Source organism: Sitophilus oryzae, unplaced genomic scaffold (genome assembly GCF_002938485.1).
Source record: "Sitophilus oryzae breed Bouriz unplaced genomic scaffold, Soryzae_2.0 scaffold_812_pilon_pilon, whole genome shotgun sequence".
Lineage (NCBI taxonomy): Eukaryota > Metazoa > Arthropoda > Insecta > Coleoptera > Curculionidae > Sitophilus > Sitophilus oryzae.
In genome coordinates, this window is record NW_022147431.1 from 357850 (window position 1) to 379976 (window position 22127).

At 34.8% G+C, this 22127-nt stretch overlaps 1 protein-coding gene across 1 annotated transcript in view; it reads left to right on the top strand.

Moving 5' to 3' along the window:
- Positions 1-22127, top strand: part of LOC115889245 (ammonium transporter Rh type A) — a 55611-nt gene that overhangs the window by 23224 nt on the left and 10260 nt on the right. The window contains exon 5 of the mRNA XM_030909190.1: positions 21132-21295. Within this exon, the coding sequence (XP_030765050.1) occupies positions 21132-21295 (164 nt within the window). The remainder of the gene's footprint in view (positions 1-21131; positions 21296-22127) is intronic.

The following is a 22127-nucleotide window of genomic DNA, read 5'->3' on the forward strand; positions in this document are numbered from 1 at the left end:
ATGTTAGTTGGGAACTATTGTGAACTAAAGACCTAGTTCAAGGAACTATTCCTCTGGAGGAACTAGAACTAAGGAACTAGTTCCTCCCAGGGAACTAGAATTCCCACCTCTAGTTCGCGCAACTAGTATGGTAAGTATTGGTCTTTATTATAATGCTGTAAATGCTTACTTTAACACTTAAATAAAAACTATACATTTGTATATTTATGGTTCTAGTTGTGCTACCTTTTGAGGGCTGTAAAATAAATGATTTATTTATAATAATATTAAATTTCTGCGGGGTGGTGTAACTAGTGTTACAACGGTTGTGAGTATGGTATTACATTATTATAATGTTATAATATGAAATATACCTACTACCTATTTTGTCTAATATTGGTACAGAAAACTTATCAGTATAAAGTTTTACTTATCTTTATGCCTTTTTAATGCTGTTTGTAACCCTCTATGTCTATAATAATGGACAACGAGTAATTAGTAATTCTGAATATATCTATAAGAACTTTTAGTTTTAAGTACGCCTATGACTGAAATGCAGCGCCCACCTTCTCCTTCTAGTCAGCGGCCATAATGTCAGGGTCCATCAGAGTCAAGGATGAGTAGAGATAAATAAATTTAAATTTATTAATTTTAGGGCCTGCTCTATTCTAACATGTAAGAAATATTTATTGATGGATAAGTACGGCAGATATGTAATAAAAAGCCGTTTTGTATGAATACCGAAATGGTATTTGAAGAACATATTATAATCAAATTATCAAATTGAATTGATAATAAATTTATGTGCCCGTGTTTTATAAGCCGTCTGCAGAAAATTGACTATAGTAATAAAAAGATGACTCATGTCAATGTTTATCCCAAATTATAAATCGATAAGAGTTCTCATTAATAATAGTAATGTGGATATATTTTCCAGAACTTACTTTAACTTTATTTAAAAATTACTTTTTTACTTTTGTACTAGTTTATAGCACTTAACAATATAATCAATCATTTGTCCGTCATCAATGTATCATATACACCTCTATAATTATTTAATACATAATTACAATGATACATAATTATACTGATTACAATGGTCGACATGTCAACAATAGAATTTGCGCTATTTACTACGTTATGTAATTAACTGATTATCTGCCATATTAGGTATCTGCGGATGTACGTCACTAACGTAATAAAGAAGCAAAAAATAACCAAAAAATAAACTAACCAAAAGGTTAGTTTATATTTAATAATACGTGGCTTTGGGTGCCAGTTGTCGTGTATATGAAGAGCACAGTAAACATGTTCAGTACAATACGATAAACTGAGAAAGAAAAGATTCTATAATACGAGAGAAGAATGCGGAGTTTATTACCTATTAACTCGGATCGGTCGACAATAGAATTTGCGCTATTTAATACATTATGTAATTAATTGATTACCTATTTTATTAAGTAACTACGGATGTACGTGATTAAATAATAGCATGTTTTACGGTTAGTTTATTTAATTATACGTACACACGGCTTTGGGTGCCGATTTGCTGTCCTCCATTCGCGAATTTCAAGTTCCAGAGCTTTACGCTCTGGGCTACTCGAGAACGGTTCTGAAAGCAGCTGTGCGCGATAGCCTCGTGCCTCCATATGGCGCGGAACAGTTCTGAACTTTATGATTCAATTGGATGGAGTGAGATTATCGCGTTCTTGAACAGTTCAGAACTGCACAACTGCGTGAATGAAGGACAGTAATTGTCGTGTGTACGAAGAGTACAGTCAATGTGTTCAGTGCAATACGATATAAGAGAGAAGAGTAAGAATTTTCCCAAGCGTAACCATGAAGTAAAACGTCGGATTAAGTGGATATAATGAACTTTGGATTTTTTTCTCTCCGATTTACAACATCGCCATAGCGATTCGCTTCTACACATGTAGGTAAATGCCGAGGGGTAAGCCGCTGACAAATTTCTGTACACTAATACCACGTATAATGGAAAAAATGCTAACTAATACCACGATTAATACCACTGTAGCGTTTTTTAAAACAACTACCACTGCGAACGGCAGCTTTTCATCGGAGAGCAGTCGTGGATAAGGTATTTCACTAGAGAGAAAATTAATCAATAATAATAAACAAAAGATATCTAGATATTGGGCGCCAGGCATGTACAGAGAAAGAATTTAACACAATTGTATAATACTTAAAACTAATGACTATATTTATGGTGACGAATTCTGATGGTGAATAGCATTGTACAATTTTAATAATTATTATAGTGGTTACCTGTTGAATAAAACTATATATGTAAATAATATTAAATACGTTCTATGTAAAGACTATAAGGAAAATACAATCTTAACCTTAAATAAATTAGAATAAAATAAACTATGTTAAAAACTTTCATGTATATTACTGCAATGAAGATAATATATCTAAGCTAAATGTAATATATTACAGTTGTAGTAAAATGAGTAACTACTTGTCGAAAATCCAGATCCAACCCTGATGCAACATTTTTTTGAAACGTCTACTTCTGCGGTTTGAAATTTTGATGCAAAATCCGGCAATACCGCTCAGAAGAAATGTACCCACCCAACTTTTTTCTCTTTTTAATACATTTGATTTGCCATTAAGCTGTCCACATCACTGTCTTACACGTTAAAATCCTATACACAGAGTTGACCTTTCCCGATCGGTATAGTTGAGCGGGCGGAAAAACGCTCTTTACCATCCTTTGACGGGAGATGCACTAATATCTCACCGACACTTTACGACATCGTCTGTTGATATTGAAAAAGTTTTGCTTGCCGTATCGGTAAGAATTAGCCCCTGGACAGCCCACCTGATAAAGGGTAGGCCCAGAAACCGATTGTGGGAGTGGAGCTTGGTTCCGGCAGTTATATTAGATAAAAAAAGGCTATTACAATAAGGTTAACAACTTAATCGATAATGGTCCCTACATAAATTGGAAAAAGAATCTTTTGTCTAAGATGGTAGCAGACGTTAAAAAAACTCTAAAAGAATGTAACACCCTTATTGACTTTTCTTTAAAGAGAAAATTGCAAGTATCCAATTCCTCATTACCAAAATTGTATGCGTTACCAAAAATTCATAAGCCGGATAAGTCTATGCGCCCAATTGTTTCGACTGTAGGTTCTCCGACTTATAATTTGACAAAATGGTTATCAAAGGAGTTCGAAAATTTAGCTGTTCATGAACCCTCTTTCTCAGTTAAAAATAATATTGAATTCATTAACAAAATTAAAGATATACCATTGCATGAAGGTGAAATTTTGGTCTTTTTTGATGTATCTTCGTTGTTCCCAAGTGTTCCAATTCCACATACTTTAGGCTACTTGAAGAAATTACTGAACGCAAATGGTCTCGACAACAAAACTATGATTGAATATATTGAGCTTACATCGTTATGTACGAAACAAAATTGTTTTCAATTTAATAACAACTTTTTTGAACAGCGGGAAGGTACAGCAATGGGTAATCCATTGTCTCCATTTTTGGCTAATTTATTCATGAGCAGGTTTGTGGTGGAGGCTAAGATTCAGTTTGAGTATTTTCCAAGAGTATGGTTTAGGTATGTGGATGATATTTTTGCTGTTTTTGACACACATTCAGACACCATAGATAATTTTATTTCTAAGTTAACTAATCGTTTTCCTTCCATTACCAAATTTACGCATGAAATTGACAACAACGACAGATTACCATTTCTATATGTATTAGTTATTAGAAATAATATTAATTGCATGGGATTTGATATATATAGAAAAAATACCACTACACGCAGATATATTCCTAATGAATCATATCATAGTGTTGAACATAAAATGGCTAGATTAAATTTCTTAGTTCATAGATTCCTTAGTTTTCCACTTTCCAGCGAAAGATATGAAATAGAAAGAGATTACATTAGGAATGTAGCTGAGTGTAATGGATATTCTCCTTCACTAGTTGATAAAATAATTAGAAAACGTAGGTATAGGTTAATGATTTCTGAAAATTCGACTTTTCAAGTGGAGAAGGATATTTTTCAATACCGTTTGATAGAGAGTTATCCCCCAAAAGGAATTTTTAAGAATGTCAATTATAAACTTGTGTATAGTGATAATAATAAATTATAACAATTATTAGGTAATCCAAAGGATAAAACACCTCCACTGGAAAGGTCGGGTATTTATGAGATTTCTTGTAAAGATTGTAATCAGAAATATGTTGGGCAAACTAAAAGATCAATATTAACTAGATTTAAAGAACATTTAGCTCAGATAGATATGGTAGGCCTGATAAATCTTGCGTTGCCGAACATATTGTTCATAAAGAACATTGTATAGATCTTAATAATTTAAAATTAATTAAACAAGTCTCAAATTACAGGCAATTAGATGCATATGAAAGCATCAGAATTAATAAATGTAAAGATAGTATGAACAGAGACAACGGTCCAATTCCTTCAAGTTCTTTGCTCCTACTACTCTAGTGGCGGAAATTTAACTGTTACGCTCGGTGGGCTCTGACTCGGTTGGCTAGATCTTGCCACGCCCACTCGGTGCCCACTGAGCGAATATATAAACGCTCAACTTGTAGATTGTATTTTAGTTTATAATCATCTGCTGATGATGCTAACATGGTTAGCGAAACGCGCGTCCAGTGTAAAAGTAAAAGTGTTTTGGTATATTGTGGTGATTTAGTGTTTTTATTTTGCTGTGCAACACCAAAGGTTCCAACCCTCAACTGTAATAATAGTTTTTGATATTATAAGTATTTTTGTTTTAGTGGTATTTATTTTAGGGCCGTAACGATCTCCGACTGCAGTGAGTTGATTTTGAAGTACTGATAAATCCGGACAATGACAGATTTTAGATACAGTACGTTAATAATACGGATTTTCTATCATTAAACAATTTAATATATCATATGATGACACAAAGAACGGCGGCAGAGCTGACTTGGAAATGGAGATCGCTGTTATCTCATATGTAAAATATTATGGTAAATGTCATTCGTCAATCGTCATTTCCAAGCCAACTAAACGACTTTTTTCGATCATACGACATATTCACTACAAGAATTTTTATTTTATGTTTAACACGAATAAATGTTCAATACAAAAACGCGGATTTTTCATCCAAACATATTTTCGTCAAACGTATTACAGATATTTCACATTTTAATATGGCAACATCGTCGCGTTCAGCTCCTCCTGGCCAAATTAGAGAGAATAAGTGTTTTATGCGTTGGCTGCCAGAAGGATTGGTGTCTCCACCGTACAGCACTTGAGACGCAAGGGGAAATAAAATCAGCCTTATTACGAATTCGCCCATTAGGTTGCGTATTTTCCCAATTCTTTCAATCAACAGTAATACCTTATGATAAGATGTATCTTAGCGCAATTTAAACAAAAATAAACCCTTCACCTGTTTTTATACCCACGAGCCGCCACTGGTATCTTAGTAGAGATCGCATCTGTAGTTCGCATACTAAACAAGATTAATTTGTGTGTATTATTAATGTTTGGCAATTGAATAATTTTGTTGGATGATTAATAATTTGTGTATATTCTAATTGTTTGACAATTAAATAATAATTTTTGTATATTCTAATTTTTTGACAATCCTTTACTAATATTATAAACGCAAAAGTTTGTTTGGATGTACAATGTAAATCTTTGTTGCTCTTTCACTTAAAAACTAATGGATTTTAATGAAACTTTACTTATTTAGGAATGTATGTATATATTAGGAATTTTATTACGTTAATATAGCTGATAAATAATAACAGTTTGACGAAAAAGAGAAAAGGAAAGTTAAAGAATTATTGTATAACAAACGCAGAAAAATGGAATTGCCTATCAACGTAAACTACAGGCAAATACTCTACCAACAAGTATACATATATTCGTTAGTGTCACAAATGAAATCAGAAAAATCAGAAAATAAACAAAGTAAAAGCTGTATATCGAACGCAGAAAAATGTCACAGTTAATACAATTACTACTGATACAATTACTTGAATAGAATAATGCAATTAGTTAACTTCACTATGGGTGGTTGTTAGTTGAAATTTATACATATACAGGGTGTCCCAGAAATAAGTGGAAGTATTTTAACTGGTAGTATTGTTCAACCCCAGAAACACGCCTATGAGGTTTTTTTTTGCGAAAAAAATATTTTGAAAATTCGGTATTTTTTGAAAAAATAATTGATTTTTTTTAGTTTTTAGTTAAAAAATATAATTTCCTGATAATATGGCAACATAGGTAGTAGATTAAATTTACAACAAAGAAAACACAGAAAAGATCCAGTGGTTCTCAAAATTTTAGAAAAAAATCTTTTTTTTTTGGAAATTTTTATAGTAAAATAACTCCGTTATTTTAGGTTATTTTGGACTTATTTGAAAAGATAAAATATGTTTCTTTTATCGAGATCTACCACCCCTTAAAATACTTGCACTTATTTCTGGGACACCCTGTATAAGAGCCCTGATATAAGTAGGTGATAAAATAATAAAAAATCCGAGCAAAAACAAAAATAGGAATTCGTTATTGCAAATGCAACAATATTTATATCGGATCCATATCGTGTCTGAAGGTCGCTTTAATAAACATCATTATTTGTTATATTGAAAAAGATGTAAATAAAGATAAACATAGTATAGCAGGTAATTAATTTGTTACATTTGTAGAGATTAACTAACATGACATACGCATGAAAATTTAAATGCCGAGTCAGATATTTTCAATACTTAGGATTCTTGCGTAAGGTGCGAGATAATAGTTAACTTCACTATGGGTGGTTGTTAGCTGAAATTTTTATTGAATATGTTTATATTTTCAGGTTGCCTATCGTTAATCGATTATAATTTGTTTATTTTTAATAAACGCTAAGGTTTATTATTATTAATATAATAATTATTATCTTAGTTTGTGTCAGTTTAATTAAGAGATGCCATTGCTATTTATTTTTTGAAAGGTATGTAGAAAATAGTATAATTTTTATTATTACTTAGAACTTTTATATTGACATTTTGCTCTTAACAACACATGCTTGAATTGATGCATATTATATCGTTTAAAAATATACGTAAAAGAGTTTAAATAATCTTTTTTTATACATAGCTTTGATAATCTGTAATAAACATTTTTTTGTTAAAATGGATATGGTAAACAATGTTTATCGTTCAGACCCAATATTATTACAAATTCTTGCAAATTTCGATTTGTGCTCTCTTGGGTTTCAAAAGAAATTTGACCATTGTTTTGGCCTTAAAATGCATAGAAACATTATTTCACAGTTTAATAGAGTCAGAATAGTAACACTGTCTCAACAGGGCTACTGGCAAGTTGCACTAGCTGAAATTGTGGGAGTTAACCAAAGCGATGTTTCGCAAATATTAAAAAAATTCAGGGAGACAAACGAGGTTACAGACAGGCCTGGAAGAGGTAGAAAGAGAGTTACTACTGCTGTGCATACCCGTCAAATATCTCTAATTGCCACGACGCAATCCCCTGCTTTCTAGTACTGCCATTAAATTGAGTTAGCTCGCCTTAGGAGTAAATGTTTCAAGAAAGACCATAGTAAGCAGACTCCATGACAGAGGATTACATTTAAGGAGGTCTCTACGTGTTCCGAAGCTTAATTTACAGCAAAAAATTACGGACTACAATGGGCTGAGGAGATGAGAGCAAATAGACTTAATTGGAATTTCGTCATGTTTAGTGATGAAACAAGGCCCAGTGTCAGACTCGCAATAGGCCCAGTGTCAGACTCGCGACGAACTTTGGTCTGGAGAGCATCTGGAAGACGAGCACGCTTGAATGCAGCTCAACGTGTCCCCTTTCAAGAGGGAAGCATTATAGTATGATATGGCATGTATAATGCACGGAGCTCAAACTCCTCTTGTTTTTATTGATGGAACAATGACAGGTGCCTCATATCTTAGAGACGTTTTAGAGCCTATTATGCGTCCATTTCGAGGAGCAGTGGGGGATGAATTTGTTTACATGGATAATGTCCTCTCCATCGCAATTTAGCGGTTCGCGAATTTTGTGAGGAAGAGGATATAAGAAAACTGTGGTGGCCACCGATGTCTCCAGACATGAATGTGATCCAGCATGCTTGGGACATGCTAAAACGCCATATTGCCAAAAGGAATGATTTCCCCATACCTTAAATCAATTGGAAATTGCTGCGCGCGAAACATGGGAAGCCATTCCTCAACATCTGGACAACTTAAATGAGAGCATGCCACGTCGCGTCGTCTCACAGCTTGCATTGAGGCTCGAGGAGGCAATACAGACTATTAATTGCGAGAAATAATTAAAATTGTTTTCAATATTTCCTGTTTAAAATGAAATTTGTTTTTGTTGATTTTCACTCATTATGAAATAAAATTGTAATAACAGCCTAGCTGCACTTAGATTTTTAATTTTATATTAGTTAGTCGTGTAGTAAGCAAATATGTCCAAAAATATAAAAATAATCATAGTAGGTCCAAAATAAAATAAAAATATTTATGCAATAATTTGGCCACGTGGTATATCTCTCTCATCTCGATCTCCTTAAGTACTCCCTATATCCCCGTAGTAGCTCACGACCCTGAGTCACGATTCCCATCAGGCCTCCAGCGAACCAGTGCAGTGGTGCAGGTTTTTTTCGAGGAGCTGAATCACTACCAAATTTAAGCATCCTAGTTTATTATTTTGTGCTAATTGACTGGCACTGCTATTGTTAAATTTATAAGTTAAATTTATATGTATTTTATAAGTCGTTATTTAATTTTTTTGTTGTGTTATTTAACTCCAAAGCAAACGTAAATAAACCACTAATTTTTACGATTTTGTGGTTTACAGCTTGATGAAATTTAATTTTTTTTTTCAGTAGGGTTTCTGGTGGATAGCCCGAGTTTTCGGCCACTTTTTATTGTGCTGCTTGGACCACATATGGATGTGCTCGTTAAGGATTTAAAGAATATTCTAGCATTACAATTGGCATGTAAAGGACATTTTGTCTCTCCAATATCACTTACCCCAATCACAAGTTACCTGGTAGGTGCACTCTTTCTCTTGTTCCGATGTTTCGGGTCGTATTTTTCAGAATGCTTTTTAGAGTCGTTTTAGATTTGAAAACAGTTTTAATGATATATTGTGGGGCTACTCGCCTGATTTTTTCTGAGATTCTCTTTACATAATATGAAATAGTAAAGAGAGAGATAGCGCATCTTCATCTGGTAAACCAATTGAAACATAGTGTAAGTTAAAATAAATAAAGACAACATCCCGAAACTCTTAGTTTCAATACTTAATAATTTTCTACCGCGTTCAAAAAAATGTATTACATTTTGCTTTGGTTAAAAAATAGTATGTTATTTTATTAGGAGTAAAAATGATACTTCTTGTGGCGAGGCTGTTCGTTTGATATACAGCCGAGGACAAAAAGTCATTTTTACTCCGAATAGAACATGCTATTTTTTTCAAACGCCACAAATAACTTTTAAATAATTTCAAACCTTCCAAATAATATCAAAATATTTAAAAGTAAAGCTTTATTGAGAACCTCGCAATTAGTGGAATAAATTTGTGGTTTCAATGCACTTTATACTTTTTAGTTTACGATCATTTACAATGTTTAAAAACACCATTAAAATTAATAGAATATTGTTACGGATTCCGTGGGTCCACTAATTTAAACTCACGATAAAATACTTAACGAATTTATTTTCTCACTTTATACACAATTACTAACTTACAACACACAACAAACTAACTATTTATAAGATTCCTTCACCAAATTGTCCGATTTTCAATTTCCACGCGGTATATTCAAATTTCAAAAACTGTCTCAGTTGTCGATGGCTCCGGCTTATATACTCTATTGACTGCTTCTCGAAATTTCCCCAATTCTCGGAAAGCGTACTTCTTCATACCAGACAATTCTATTGTCTGATTCCCTTACTTCTCGACTTGACTAAAAGATGGCGCCTGAAAAAGTCTTTTAATTTCTGGCGGATACGTTGCGGTTGTGCAGGCAACCAGTAATACATTTTTAATTTCTGGCGGATAGGCCATTTTTCTTGACATTGCCCCTTCTCAAATTTGATCGTCCCGATCAAGGTTTCCTGTCTGATATCTCTTCAATCGATCCAGATGAACTACTTTCATCTTACTTCTAGGGCTGCGTTGAATCCGGTACACAACATCATTTATCCTCTTGATGACTGTATAAGGACCTTCCCATGCTGGAGTTAACTTTGGGGACCTCCCTTTCTTGCGCTGTGGGTTATATAACCATACCATATCGTCCTGTTGAAATCCCGTAGAATTAGCTCTGAGGTCGTAACGAGCTTTCATCCGGTCACTGGCTAGCGTAATCTTACTTCTCACGGCCTTATGAATTCCCAATAACCTTTCCTTCAGTTCATCCGCGTAGTCCTCTACGTTCGTGGTGCTGTCGTCTGGTGATCCGAACACCAAGTCACAAGGCAACCGTAATTCTCGACCAAATAAAATCTTCGATGGTGAAAGTCCGGTGGTGTTGTGAACTGCACTTCTATATGCCATTAGGAATAGTGGTATATGCTGATCCCAATCTCTTTGATGTTCATCCACCATTTTCGAGAGATGTTCTTCAATGGTCTTATTGAATCTCTCGACCATCCCATCAGACTGCGGATGTAAAGCTGTTGTCCTAGTCTTGTGAATACCAAGCAGATCACACATCTTCTGGAACAGTCTTGACTCGAAGTTCCTTCCTTGGTCAGTGTGAAGCTCTAAAGGAATTCCAAATCTACTGAAGACATTATTGACTAATACTTCAGCTACAGTCGATGCTTCTTGGTTTGGAATGGCAAAAACTTCTGGCCATTTACTGAAATAATCCATCGCCACTAAAACGTACTTGTTGCCCTTGTGCGTTTCAGGGAATGGGCCTGCAATGTCAACAGCGATTCTTTCGAATGGCAGTCCAACGTTATATTGTTTCATTTTTCCCCTAGATCGAGTGCTTGGTCCTTGGCTGGCTGCACAAATTTTACATTGTCGACACCATTTCTTGACATCTTCGCAATAATCCACCCAGTAAAAGCGATCTCTCAGCTTGCTCAAGGTCTTGTTTACCCCAAGATGGGCTCCAGTTTTACCACCGTGAATTTCTTCCAATACCTGGGTAACTTTCTTCCTTGGTACCAGTAACTGAGTTGTTACTGTGCTGCCATCCGCACTTTCCCATGTGCGCTTTAACAATCCATTCTCAATAACCAGTGAATTCCACTGAGCCCAGAGAGCTTTGAAAACGAGCCCTCTGTCCGCAATATCCTGCCACGGTGGTCTCTCGCCGTTACCTTCCTTGAGCCGTAGTATTGCTCCGATGTCTGGATCTTCCATTTGATCTTTCCTCAATTGTGTCGTCGTCCACTGTTCATCGGTTCAAGTTTAAAACTCCTTATCATGACAGTGCCTTCACGTTGTTCCGTTTTACAGCAGTGCTTACAATCGGTTTGACAGGGTCTTCTGGATAAACCGTCTGCGTTACCATGCATTTTTCCAGCACGATGTTGGATGGTAAAGTGATACTGTTGGAGCTTCTCGAGCCATCGTGCTATTTGACCTTCAGGTTGTTTCATCTCCATAAGCCACTTGAGAGCCGCATGATCTGTCCTAATTAAAAATTCTTGGCCGTACAGATATTTATGAAAATGATCAACTGCCTTCACAATTGCTAGCAGCTCCTTCCGGGTAACGCAGTAATTCCTTTCTGGTTTGGATAGAACTCGACTGTAATATTCTATCACTCGTTCTTCGCCATCTTGCACTTGTGATAGCACTGCACCTATGCCGATATTGCTGGCGTCGGTATCCAGGATATACCTCCCTTGTTGTTGCGGGTAGGCTAGAATAGGACTTGAACATAAAGCCGCCTTAAGTCTTCCAAAGGCTACATCACAATCGGTGTTCCATTCGTAGCCGACTTCATCACCTGTAAGTCTATGTAAGGGTGCAGCTATATTGGCAAATCCCTTGACAAATCTTCTGTAATAGGTGCATAAACCCAGAAAACTTCTAAGTTCATGTTTGTCGCGAGTTTAGGCCAATCCTTGATTGCAGCGATTTTCTTCTGGTCAGTGTAAATTCCGTCTGCTGAGACTACATGGCCCAAAAATTCCACTTGTCGCTGGAATAAGCTACACTTCTTCGGGTTCAAGTACAGGTGAGCATTCCGTATGCGGCCGAAGACTTCTTCTAGATTTCGCAAATGCTCCTCAAAGTTCTTCCCATAACCAATACATCGTCGAGGTAAACCAAGCACGTTTTCCAAGTTAATCCTCTTAACACCACCTCCATGAGACGTTCGAAAGTGGCTGGAGCATTGCATAATCCAAACGGCATGACCTTGAATTGGTATAGTCCGTTTCCTGTAGAAAAAGCCGTCTTTTCTTTGTCTTCCTCGTCTAGACCAACTTGCCAGTATCCACTCTTTAAGTCGAGAGTGGAGAACCAGCACGAACCTGCCAGTGTGGTTAACGTGTCGTCTATACGTGGCAGTGGGTAGCTGTCCTTCTTAGTGACGTCATTGAGCTTCCGATAGTCCACGCAGAATCGTGTACTACCATCTTTCTTCGTCACCAAAACAACAGGAGATGACCATGGACTTGATGATTCTTCGATTACTCCATCTTCTAACATCTTATCTACCATTGTCTCCATTTCTTGTTGTTTGGAAAGGGGCACCCTTCTAGGACGTTGTCGAATCGGCTGAGCATGACCAGTATTAATCCGGTGCTTCACAAAATCCGTTCTTCCACTGTTGTTCTTCTCAAAAATACTGCCATGCTTTAGCAGGAACTCCTTAGCCTTCTGTTTCTCCTCAGATGTTAGGTGATCCCATAGCTGTTCTAGATGTTTTAGTGTTTCTTGGGATGCCTTTTGTGTAACAGCTGACGACACTTCATCACATCGGGTGACACTTCTTACAGGTTCGCAGATGGCTATCTTGTCACCTTTTGGATCTTGACACAATTCGGGAAAACATTCGCAATTCTGATCGGTATATTCTTGTCGGTGTTCACCAATGATTTTCCTACTAAGTACCTATCTTGTTTCTTGTCGCTACTTTGTACCAGTCCAACACAGCACCCAGCGATTTTCTCCACTTTACCGAATACGATCTTCTCGGTATTACCAGGTATCACCACAGTTTCCGCTGATCTTACATCCATTCTTCCTGGTCCCTCGTCTGGAGATAACATAAACTCTTCATTTCCGATATTCAGGATATTTCTCTGGTGATCGAACGAAAATCCATGTTGACGAATCACATCCATGCCCAAGATGAAGTCATCTTCAATATCTGCCACTAAAACGCTATGCTGGAACTTCAAATTTCCCTAACTTCAGTTCGACGATAGCCTCTCCCCGTACAACGGCCATTTCCCCCGTAACTGTACGTAAACACACTCTTCTTCTCAGAGGCATCAGCTTCAATCCTTGCACTGAGTTAGCCCGCACCAACGATACCATAGCGCCAGTGTCCACTGTCATTCGGATTCCTTTCCATTGACTCTCCCGTCGATCACCAAACTGTCAGCGGTTCTTCCTAGACTTCTAATGGAAAAACTCCTGGGGCTCTGTTCCTCCCCAGTCAATACTCGCCCCTTAGTATTGACTGATTTTAGTTTTCCTGGTGCCTACGTTCTCTGGATGGTGAACGGGATCGCATTTGGACACGGCAATCCCGTTTAATGTGGCCATTCCTGCCACATCTAAAGCACCTTATGTCCTGGAATCTTCTCTGGTTCTCTGTCTGGGTGTTGTTGACTCCCTTGTTTATTAGTAGCTCACATAGTTTGTCGACTTTCTTACACATCTCCTCCAAACCTCTGTGAGTGCTTTCGGGCTGTTCCTCGACCGTTACCGATCTTATCTTCGGCCTAGGGATGGCGCTAAAGGCAGCTTCGATTTCCAGCGCCCTGACCAGTGCTTCGCTGCTGGTGGAAAATCGGGATATTTGCAGCGCCCTCTGTAATTCGTTGTCCCTCAGTCCGCTGATAAAGCACTGAGCAGCGAGTTCCTCCCTAAATCCTTCCGGTGCTTCTGGATATGCCAGGTGTACCAGCCGACGTAAGTCTGCTTCAAATTCCTGCAGACTCTCTCCGGACCTCTGCAGGCGTGTCTTGATCTGTGCCTGGTAAAGTTGGCGTCGATGTTGGTCGCCATATCTTCTGTCCAGTGCAGCGACCAAAGTTTGATATTCCTGCTGTTGGGCTGCAGGAATAGTTTGCAGGAGTTCCAGGGCAGGGCCACGCAGCGCGATGACAAGTGCCGCTGCTTTCTCCTGGTCAGTCCATCCATTGGCAGCAGCCGCTGCTTCAAACTGGCGGTGGTACATCGTCCAGGTGGTTTGTCCATCGTAGGTCGGGGCCTTGAGGTTCGCAGTTCCATAACGCCAGGTGTCCTTACTTGTACCTTGGTTTTCTAGGTCCATCTCCAATCTTTCTATCTTCTGCTGAAGGCGTTCCTCAAGATCTTCTACGGTTTCTTGAAGGTGGATTTCTTGCCTTCTTTCTAGTTCTTCAAAGTTCTGCTTAAGACGGTTTTGATCTTCTTGTCTTTCTTTCTGGCGGTGCGTCTCTATATCTTCTAAAATTTCCTCCATTCATTCTTCTGACGGTTTCTAAATTGCCTAAAATTTTCTCAAGCCGGTCCTGCTCTTCTTGTTTTTCTTGTTGTCGTTGTAATTTTTCCTCTTCCTTATCTTTACGTAGTCTTTCTTGTTCTTCTTGTTTTTCTTGTTGTCGTTGAATTTTCAAATCTTCAAAAATTTTGTCAAGCCGGTCCTGTTCTTCTTGACGGCGTAATTTTTACTACTTTTTTCTTCTGCTTTCTCTCTTCGCATATTCTCCATAAAATCGCCCAATAATTTGCTTACTTCCTCCATTTTCCTCGCTTGTTCTCTCGTACCAACCATAAAAATACTCTAATTCGGTCTAAAAATCTTCCAATCCACTTAATTTCTTCTTAAAATCCTCTTGAATCCCACTTCTGACACCAATTGTTACGGATTCCGTGGGTCCACTAATTTAAACTCACGATAAAATACTTAACGAATTTATTTTCTCACTTTATACACAATTACTAACTTATAACACACAACAACTAACTATTTATAAGATTCCTTCACCAAATTGTCCGATTTTCAATTTCCACGCGGTATATTCAAATTTCAAAAAACTGTCTCAGTTGTCGATGGCTCCGGCTTATATACTCTATTGACTGCTTCTCGAAATTTCCCCAATTCTCGGAAAGCGTACTTCTTCATACCAGACAATTCTATTGTCTGATTCCCTTACTTCTCGACTTGACTAAAAGATGGCGCCTGAAAAAGTCTTTTAATTTCTGGCGGATACGTTGCGGTTGTGCAGGCAACCAGTAATACATTTTTAATTTCTGGCGGATAGGCCATTTTTCTTGACAATATCCTAACAGCTTGCGTTATTCAGTTGTATCCATAGAGAAAGCCTAATATTTAGCTTATAAAACAATCAACTTTTGATTTCTAACCACAATTTATCTTGACGGAAGATAATCAAAGGCCAAAATTTTGAATTATAATTAGTAGAAAAGTTAGAAGTTTGATAACTTTTTTCTACTAATTCAAAATGTCTACCACTAATTTTGACGTTCTGAATGCTTACATTGAAATTAAAGAAACAACTCCTACGCTAATTCAATCCGCTTATTTGTTCCACTAATTCCAAATTAGTGGAATAAATTAGTGGTTTCAATTACACTTTATACTTTTTTGTTTACGATCATTCACAATGTCTAAAAAACACAATTAAAATTAGTAAAATATCCTAGCAACAGCTTGCGGTAGTCTGTTGTATCCATAGAGAACGCATAATATTTAGCCAATGCCGTCTCTAATAGAACAGCCTTGGGGCGAGATTTATGACGTCATGCTAGTTAGATACTACGGATTAAAAAATATGCTGTAGAATATATGGAAAACATAATTATTCCTCAGATTTTTGGTTTGTATTTTAAAAATTATATAGTTTACATGAAATATACATAATATACAGTTAATAACTACAACATATATACCTATTTATAGTAATAAATACTTTGGCAAATAAACTATCAACCATACAAATGCAGCAAATGTTTTACAATATACAAATAATGTATTACATAAGATATTGGGTAAAATGTAAATATATTTTAAATTTTGGGTTTTGAAAATCGATCTAATTTAACAAAAAACATTCAATATCTACTAATAGTGATGTATTATTATTTGCATTCACAAAATATATATATGTATCATAGACTTAAAATAAAATATAGACTACACTATTTACATCTCAACGCGGACAAACAACCTTTTTTGTACACATGTTTACTTCTGGGTACAGTCGACCGAGCCTTCCTCATCCAGCCTATGTTGTCACGTCTTTAATATTATCAATATTTTTTTTCTTGTTATACACATATATTGAGATATTAATACTACAGTTTAATAAAGTAGGTTTTAATATTCCATAGATGTATTAAATAGTCCTTATACTACTAAATTATAAGTCGGATACTGTTTAATAAGGATAAGTTCTTTACAATATGACAACACCGATTAGAGGCGAGGGAGCCTATTTATTCATTTATTACCTTGTAGTACGTGTCGCACGTGTGCGGTAAAGCTTTGTTGCCGCTATCTCCCCGGCTGTATTAACGCATTTTCTTAGCTTGTAGTCCTTAAGTGTTTATTTTATTGACTTTTCTGTTCAAAAACTATAAAATATGGTTCGCCAGTGCCAAATTTGCAAGAAATTTGACTTAAATAATCCATTTAAGTCTTGAAACGACTTTGACCGGTAGGCAACTCTCAATTTACCCATTGGCAGTCAGTGGCGTTGTTGTAGAAAGGCGCTTATTTAGATAATATTTTAGTAAAATGTAAAATCTGAATTTTTTCTTTTACATTACATTATTTACTTACTTACATTGTAACAAAATCATAATTATAACATTATTAATAATAATTAATAATGTTTTTATTAAAAATATATTCCGGTTTATTCTAAAATTATCTTCAGAATCTAAAATAACATACAAGAATTTTAAAATGATATTACATTATGAAACAATATTTTTTAATATACCGGGTCGTCTCAAAAGTGGCTCAACCCTATAACTTTTTTTATTTTTTCAGATAAAAAAACAGATTTATATGTTAGTAGGTATATGACATAAATTAGGATTTATTGACGTATTCAATTGTTTTTGGTCTCTTCCTGTTTCACCGAAATGATTACATCTTTTGATTTTTAAAGGCACCCTCGGTATATTGCTACTTTATTCGATAAAAAATGACACTCTGAATAGAATGACATATCATATGTCAACTTTTGACATTGTCGCTTAAAAACATATCCTATTTTAAATTTCAATCCAGTTTTTTTTCAATCCACTAAGTTTTAATCAAGCAGCCTTGGAAAAATAGTTTTGATCGTCTAATAGGTTTCGTGTCTTGTCTAGGCCGGTTAAAAGATGTACAAATCGTATTTTTAATCATACATATGTCAATTTTTTTCAAATGGAACAAGGGTGACTCATTAGCATATTTGGAAAAAGCATTTTTTTATGAATATATTGATACCACACACTTGGTATTTCGAGTCAAATTGTCGTTATGAACCGCGTGTTACAATTACAATTAAACCATATGCGAAAATGTCAAAAGTTGACATATGATATTTCATTCTATTCAGAGTGTCATTTTCTATCGAATAAAGTAGAAATATACCGAGGGTGCCGTTTAAAAATTAAAAGTTATAGTCATTTCCGGTGACACAGGAAGTGACCAAAAACAATTGAATGCGTCAATCAATCCTAATTTATTTCATATACTAACATACTAAATCTTGTTTTTTTATTTGAAAATATAAAAAAATTATGGGGATGAGCCACTTTTGAGCCGCACCCGGTATAATAAAGACAGTACCGAGTTAAATAAATGTAGTTTTTATTTTATCCACTTCCTATCACCTTCCTTGCTTTAATGGAACAGATTTATGTTTTCTCTAATTTACATAATAAGACATCACTTAACTAGAAAAAAAATTACAACAATCATTTTTTTTTCTCTCCCTGTCGCCGATTCTATTATATCTGTGGAATAGATCCGGTTTTGATTAATATTAGGGGTTGTAAATGTTTGACTAAAATTAATAATTTATTATTAATTTCAAAAATTACGTAATTTCGATTATAAAATTTCTTCTATAACGTGTATTTTATTATGTTTATCCTTTTCGGACTCTAAGACGTTTTTTCTAAACTTTTATGTAAAAAACCTGTCCTAAATCTTAATAAAATATAAAAACGTTTAAATACGATATATTTTTAATTTACTTATAGCTTCATTAAAATAAAAAAATTACCCGGCTATGATACGGAGAGTTCAGGTGTACTTGAGAAACGAAAGACAGTGTTTGTTTCTCGGCAGAGTCGTCAGGGAACGACCGTTACGACAGAGACAACCTATCTATCGCTCGTGTCGCACTCGTTATAACCTAAAACAATAACACAACAATAACAAGACAGTGTCTGACCGCATGTTCCAGCTATTTATGAATGAGATGCTCAGTCTATATTTTATTTTAAGTCTATGATATGTATATTTTGCAAGTATCAATGTTCGAAAAATTATATTTACAAATAATACAATATCATCTAAAAAAAGGCGTCAGCGATGGCTATGGAATGAAGATCGCTGGCATTTTATATGTAAAATTATTCTAAAATTTTTGATTTTCTTGGGATTTTTAGGTTCGGGAAAAATGCTGATTTAAGTTTTCATTTGGGTTTTCATTATTTTTATTTCGTTTTATCTTATTTTTATTTAAAATATTCACACCACATAATGTTTACTGCAATTAATAAACTAATATAAACTTATCAAAAGATAACCACATATTTTTTAAAATTATTATTCTTAGCACTAGAACTATCTACATTGACTATGGAGTACGCAGTAAACATTATGTGGTGCGTGGTGTGAATATTTTATATGTAATTTTTTGGATTATATTCGACACTATTTTTTTCATATGACACAACACTGATGATGGCTATAATGTTAGCCAAATCGTTTTTTTTTAAACCAAATAAAAATAATGAAAAACCAAATGAAAACTTGATCCGCGTTTTCCTCGAACCTAAATCCCAAGAAAATCAAAAAATTTAGAATATTTAGAAACAAGGTTCAAGAATATCAAATTTTCCAAGATAGTAAAATTCTAGTTAATTATTTTATGTGTACAATTATTTAGGGAATGTCATCGATGTTCATTTCCAAGCCAACTAGACGCCGATTTTTTTCGATGATACGGTATAATTCTTACATAAAATTTAAATAACATTAGACCATAGCATTAGACCAATTAAAACAAAGAAATATGAATTTCTTAGTATTTTTAGTAACACCTTTATTCTTAAAACTTAACTTGTATTGCAAATATACCAATTTAATTGTTATTTTATTCATATTGTATTCAGCCATCACTTAAATATTTGATATTAATTTGGTATTATAAATAATCAACACTATTCAATAAAAACTACTGAACAAATATATGTTATGCATCATACATTATATTATCAAACAAAATCACATTCTTCTTTTAAACTTTATCATTCTTGTCTTTACAAAAATCTTTTTTAATTTTGAACTCAGATAATAATCTTTTTCATGATCTTTAATACACATATTCTTTATTTTTCCCTAGATCATAATACCTACTTACGTGTTTATCTTACGTGTTTGAATTTATCGAAGCTGAACCAACAACACTTGGAGTGGAGATTCCACAATATGAATAAAATACACATAATTGTCCAGTTTTCTTTAATACCATCCTGGGAGAATATTATTTTTAAATTTATTAAAGATATTTTCAATAGAATTCTCTTGATTTATATTTAACTCGTACCCACTTTTCTTGCTCTTCCGGATACTTTAGGCTGCATAGTATAACTATCCTTTCCACCAGGAACACAACAAAGATGAGGCATAGCACCAAAAACACACTCCACTTAAGCTTATTGATGAATTGTTAGAGTCTTAAAAAACACGCACAAAAATCACGATAAATAAAAAATTTATGGGCACTTTTAGGTTAAAGCACTTAACAAAACGTGTAATATTTCGTGTTTTTTTTTATGAGAGAAACAGAGTGACCATCATTAGTGACCATATATCTGGTAGTACTTTATGTCACTTAAACATCAAAATAATTAGTTTTTTGCACTACAATAACAAATAATACCAAAAATCAACCGACAAAATATGAATACAGAATCTAACCCAATATCTAAGTATGTACAGCTGATGAAGTAAACAAAAGTCCGCCCGTAGGCTGATCTTTTATAGAAGGCATTGATTTAGCGTATAAAACAATAAACTTTTGATTTCTAACCAAAATTTTTCTTGACGGGCAATAATCAAAGGCCTACCAAAATGACATTCCTCGCAAATTTTGAAGTATAATTAGTGGAAAAGTCAAGAGTTTGTTAACTTTTTCCAATAATTGAAACTTACTACCACTAATTATAACGTTCTGAATGCTTACATTAAAATTAGGTGAACAAACTTCTACGGCTAATTGTAACTACTAATTTATTCTACTGATTTCGAGGTTCCTGAATGAAGCTTTAGACCCTGTAAGTAATTATATATTGTGAAACTATGGTTACGCTCGTTGAATTTGACACTTTATGTGAGTCATAGATGTGAGTTAAATAATATATTTTCGAAATTTTATGCTTAGGCGTAAAAGTGGCTGAGTCAAAGTTAAAATGACTTTTTTATGTTGTCAATCACATCGCAAAAATTAATACTTTTGTGACGTTTGAAAAAAAATATTATTATTGAAAAATACCTGTACCTGACACCTAAATGAAAAGTTAAATATTTTGTAATTTTCTTTTTTATCATGTTACATTGACAAACAGACTGAAATATTCTAGATAAATTTATAGAAAAATTTCTACCACAAATTATCCTAAACTTATTAAGTTCAAAAATGTTTAACTCACATTATTTTCCTTAGTTGATATTGATTTAGCGGTTTTTTTATAGGAACTATATTTTTATGGCTCTACTGGCCAAGTTTCAATGCTATTGATCTAGATACAGATAAGGCTTACAGAGCTATCATTAATACCTACTTATCCTTAACTGCAAGTTGCGTCACTGCTTTTATTACATCACAACTTACTTTTACGGATCATAAGTTTAATATGGTGAGTAAAAAGTTTTTTTTTAATTGTATGTTTATTACCGATTACAGTCATTCCGTTTTTTAAGTGATCAATCTAAATAGTTTTCCTGTATTCTCCTCAATATTTCCTTTAGAGGCTAAAATGTATGCCGGGATTCAATGCGATCAAAAATATTCGTGACTAAACTTTGTTTGTATATACTGGGGTCGGCATTTCTGATCTTGGGTGCCGATTTTCGTGTGTACGAAGAGTACGGTCACACGCTTAGTAAAATAAGATGTACTGAATAAAGACAGAAAAAGAAGTATTTTCCCAAGCGCATGAAATCTAGCGTCGGGTTAATTGGTTATGCAATAAATACTTGCTCTTTGCTCTCTTCGACTTACTCGATTGCCACTTACCCTTACACTTACTACGATTGCCATAGCGATTCACTCCTATACATGTAAATTCCGACCCACTGTTTCGCTTGTTAGAATGGTATATGGGAAATTGCATTAATTTTTTTTCTACTACCATGTTCAAAGCCCACTTGATGATAAAACATTTTTATGATACCCTACCACTTCTGCCAAGTAAAGGTTAATTTATATATAATACAATTCTTCTCCATTGAGTTCTATTGTGAACTGCTTCTTCCCAATGATTCTGCATGTTAATCCTCTTTAAGTTTTCGTGGAAAATGTCCTTGTACCTTTTGAGTTGTCCACCCGGCCTCCTCTTACATCTACAAGCTCATCGTAAAGCAGAGATTTTGGTATGAGGTTTTCTTGCATTCTGCATACATGACCAGCTCATCTTACGCGAGATTTTGTAACCATGACTTCAATACTGTCGCAGTTAGCTTTTATAA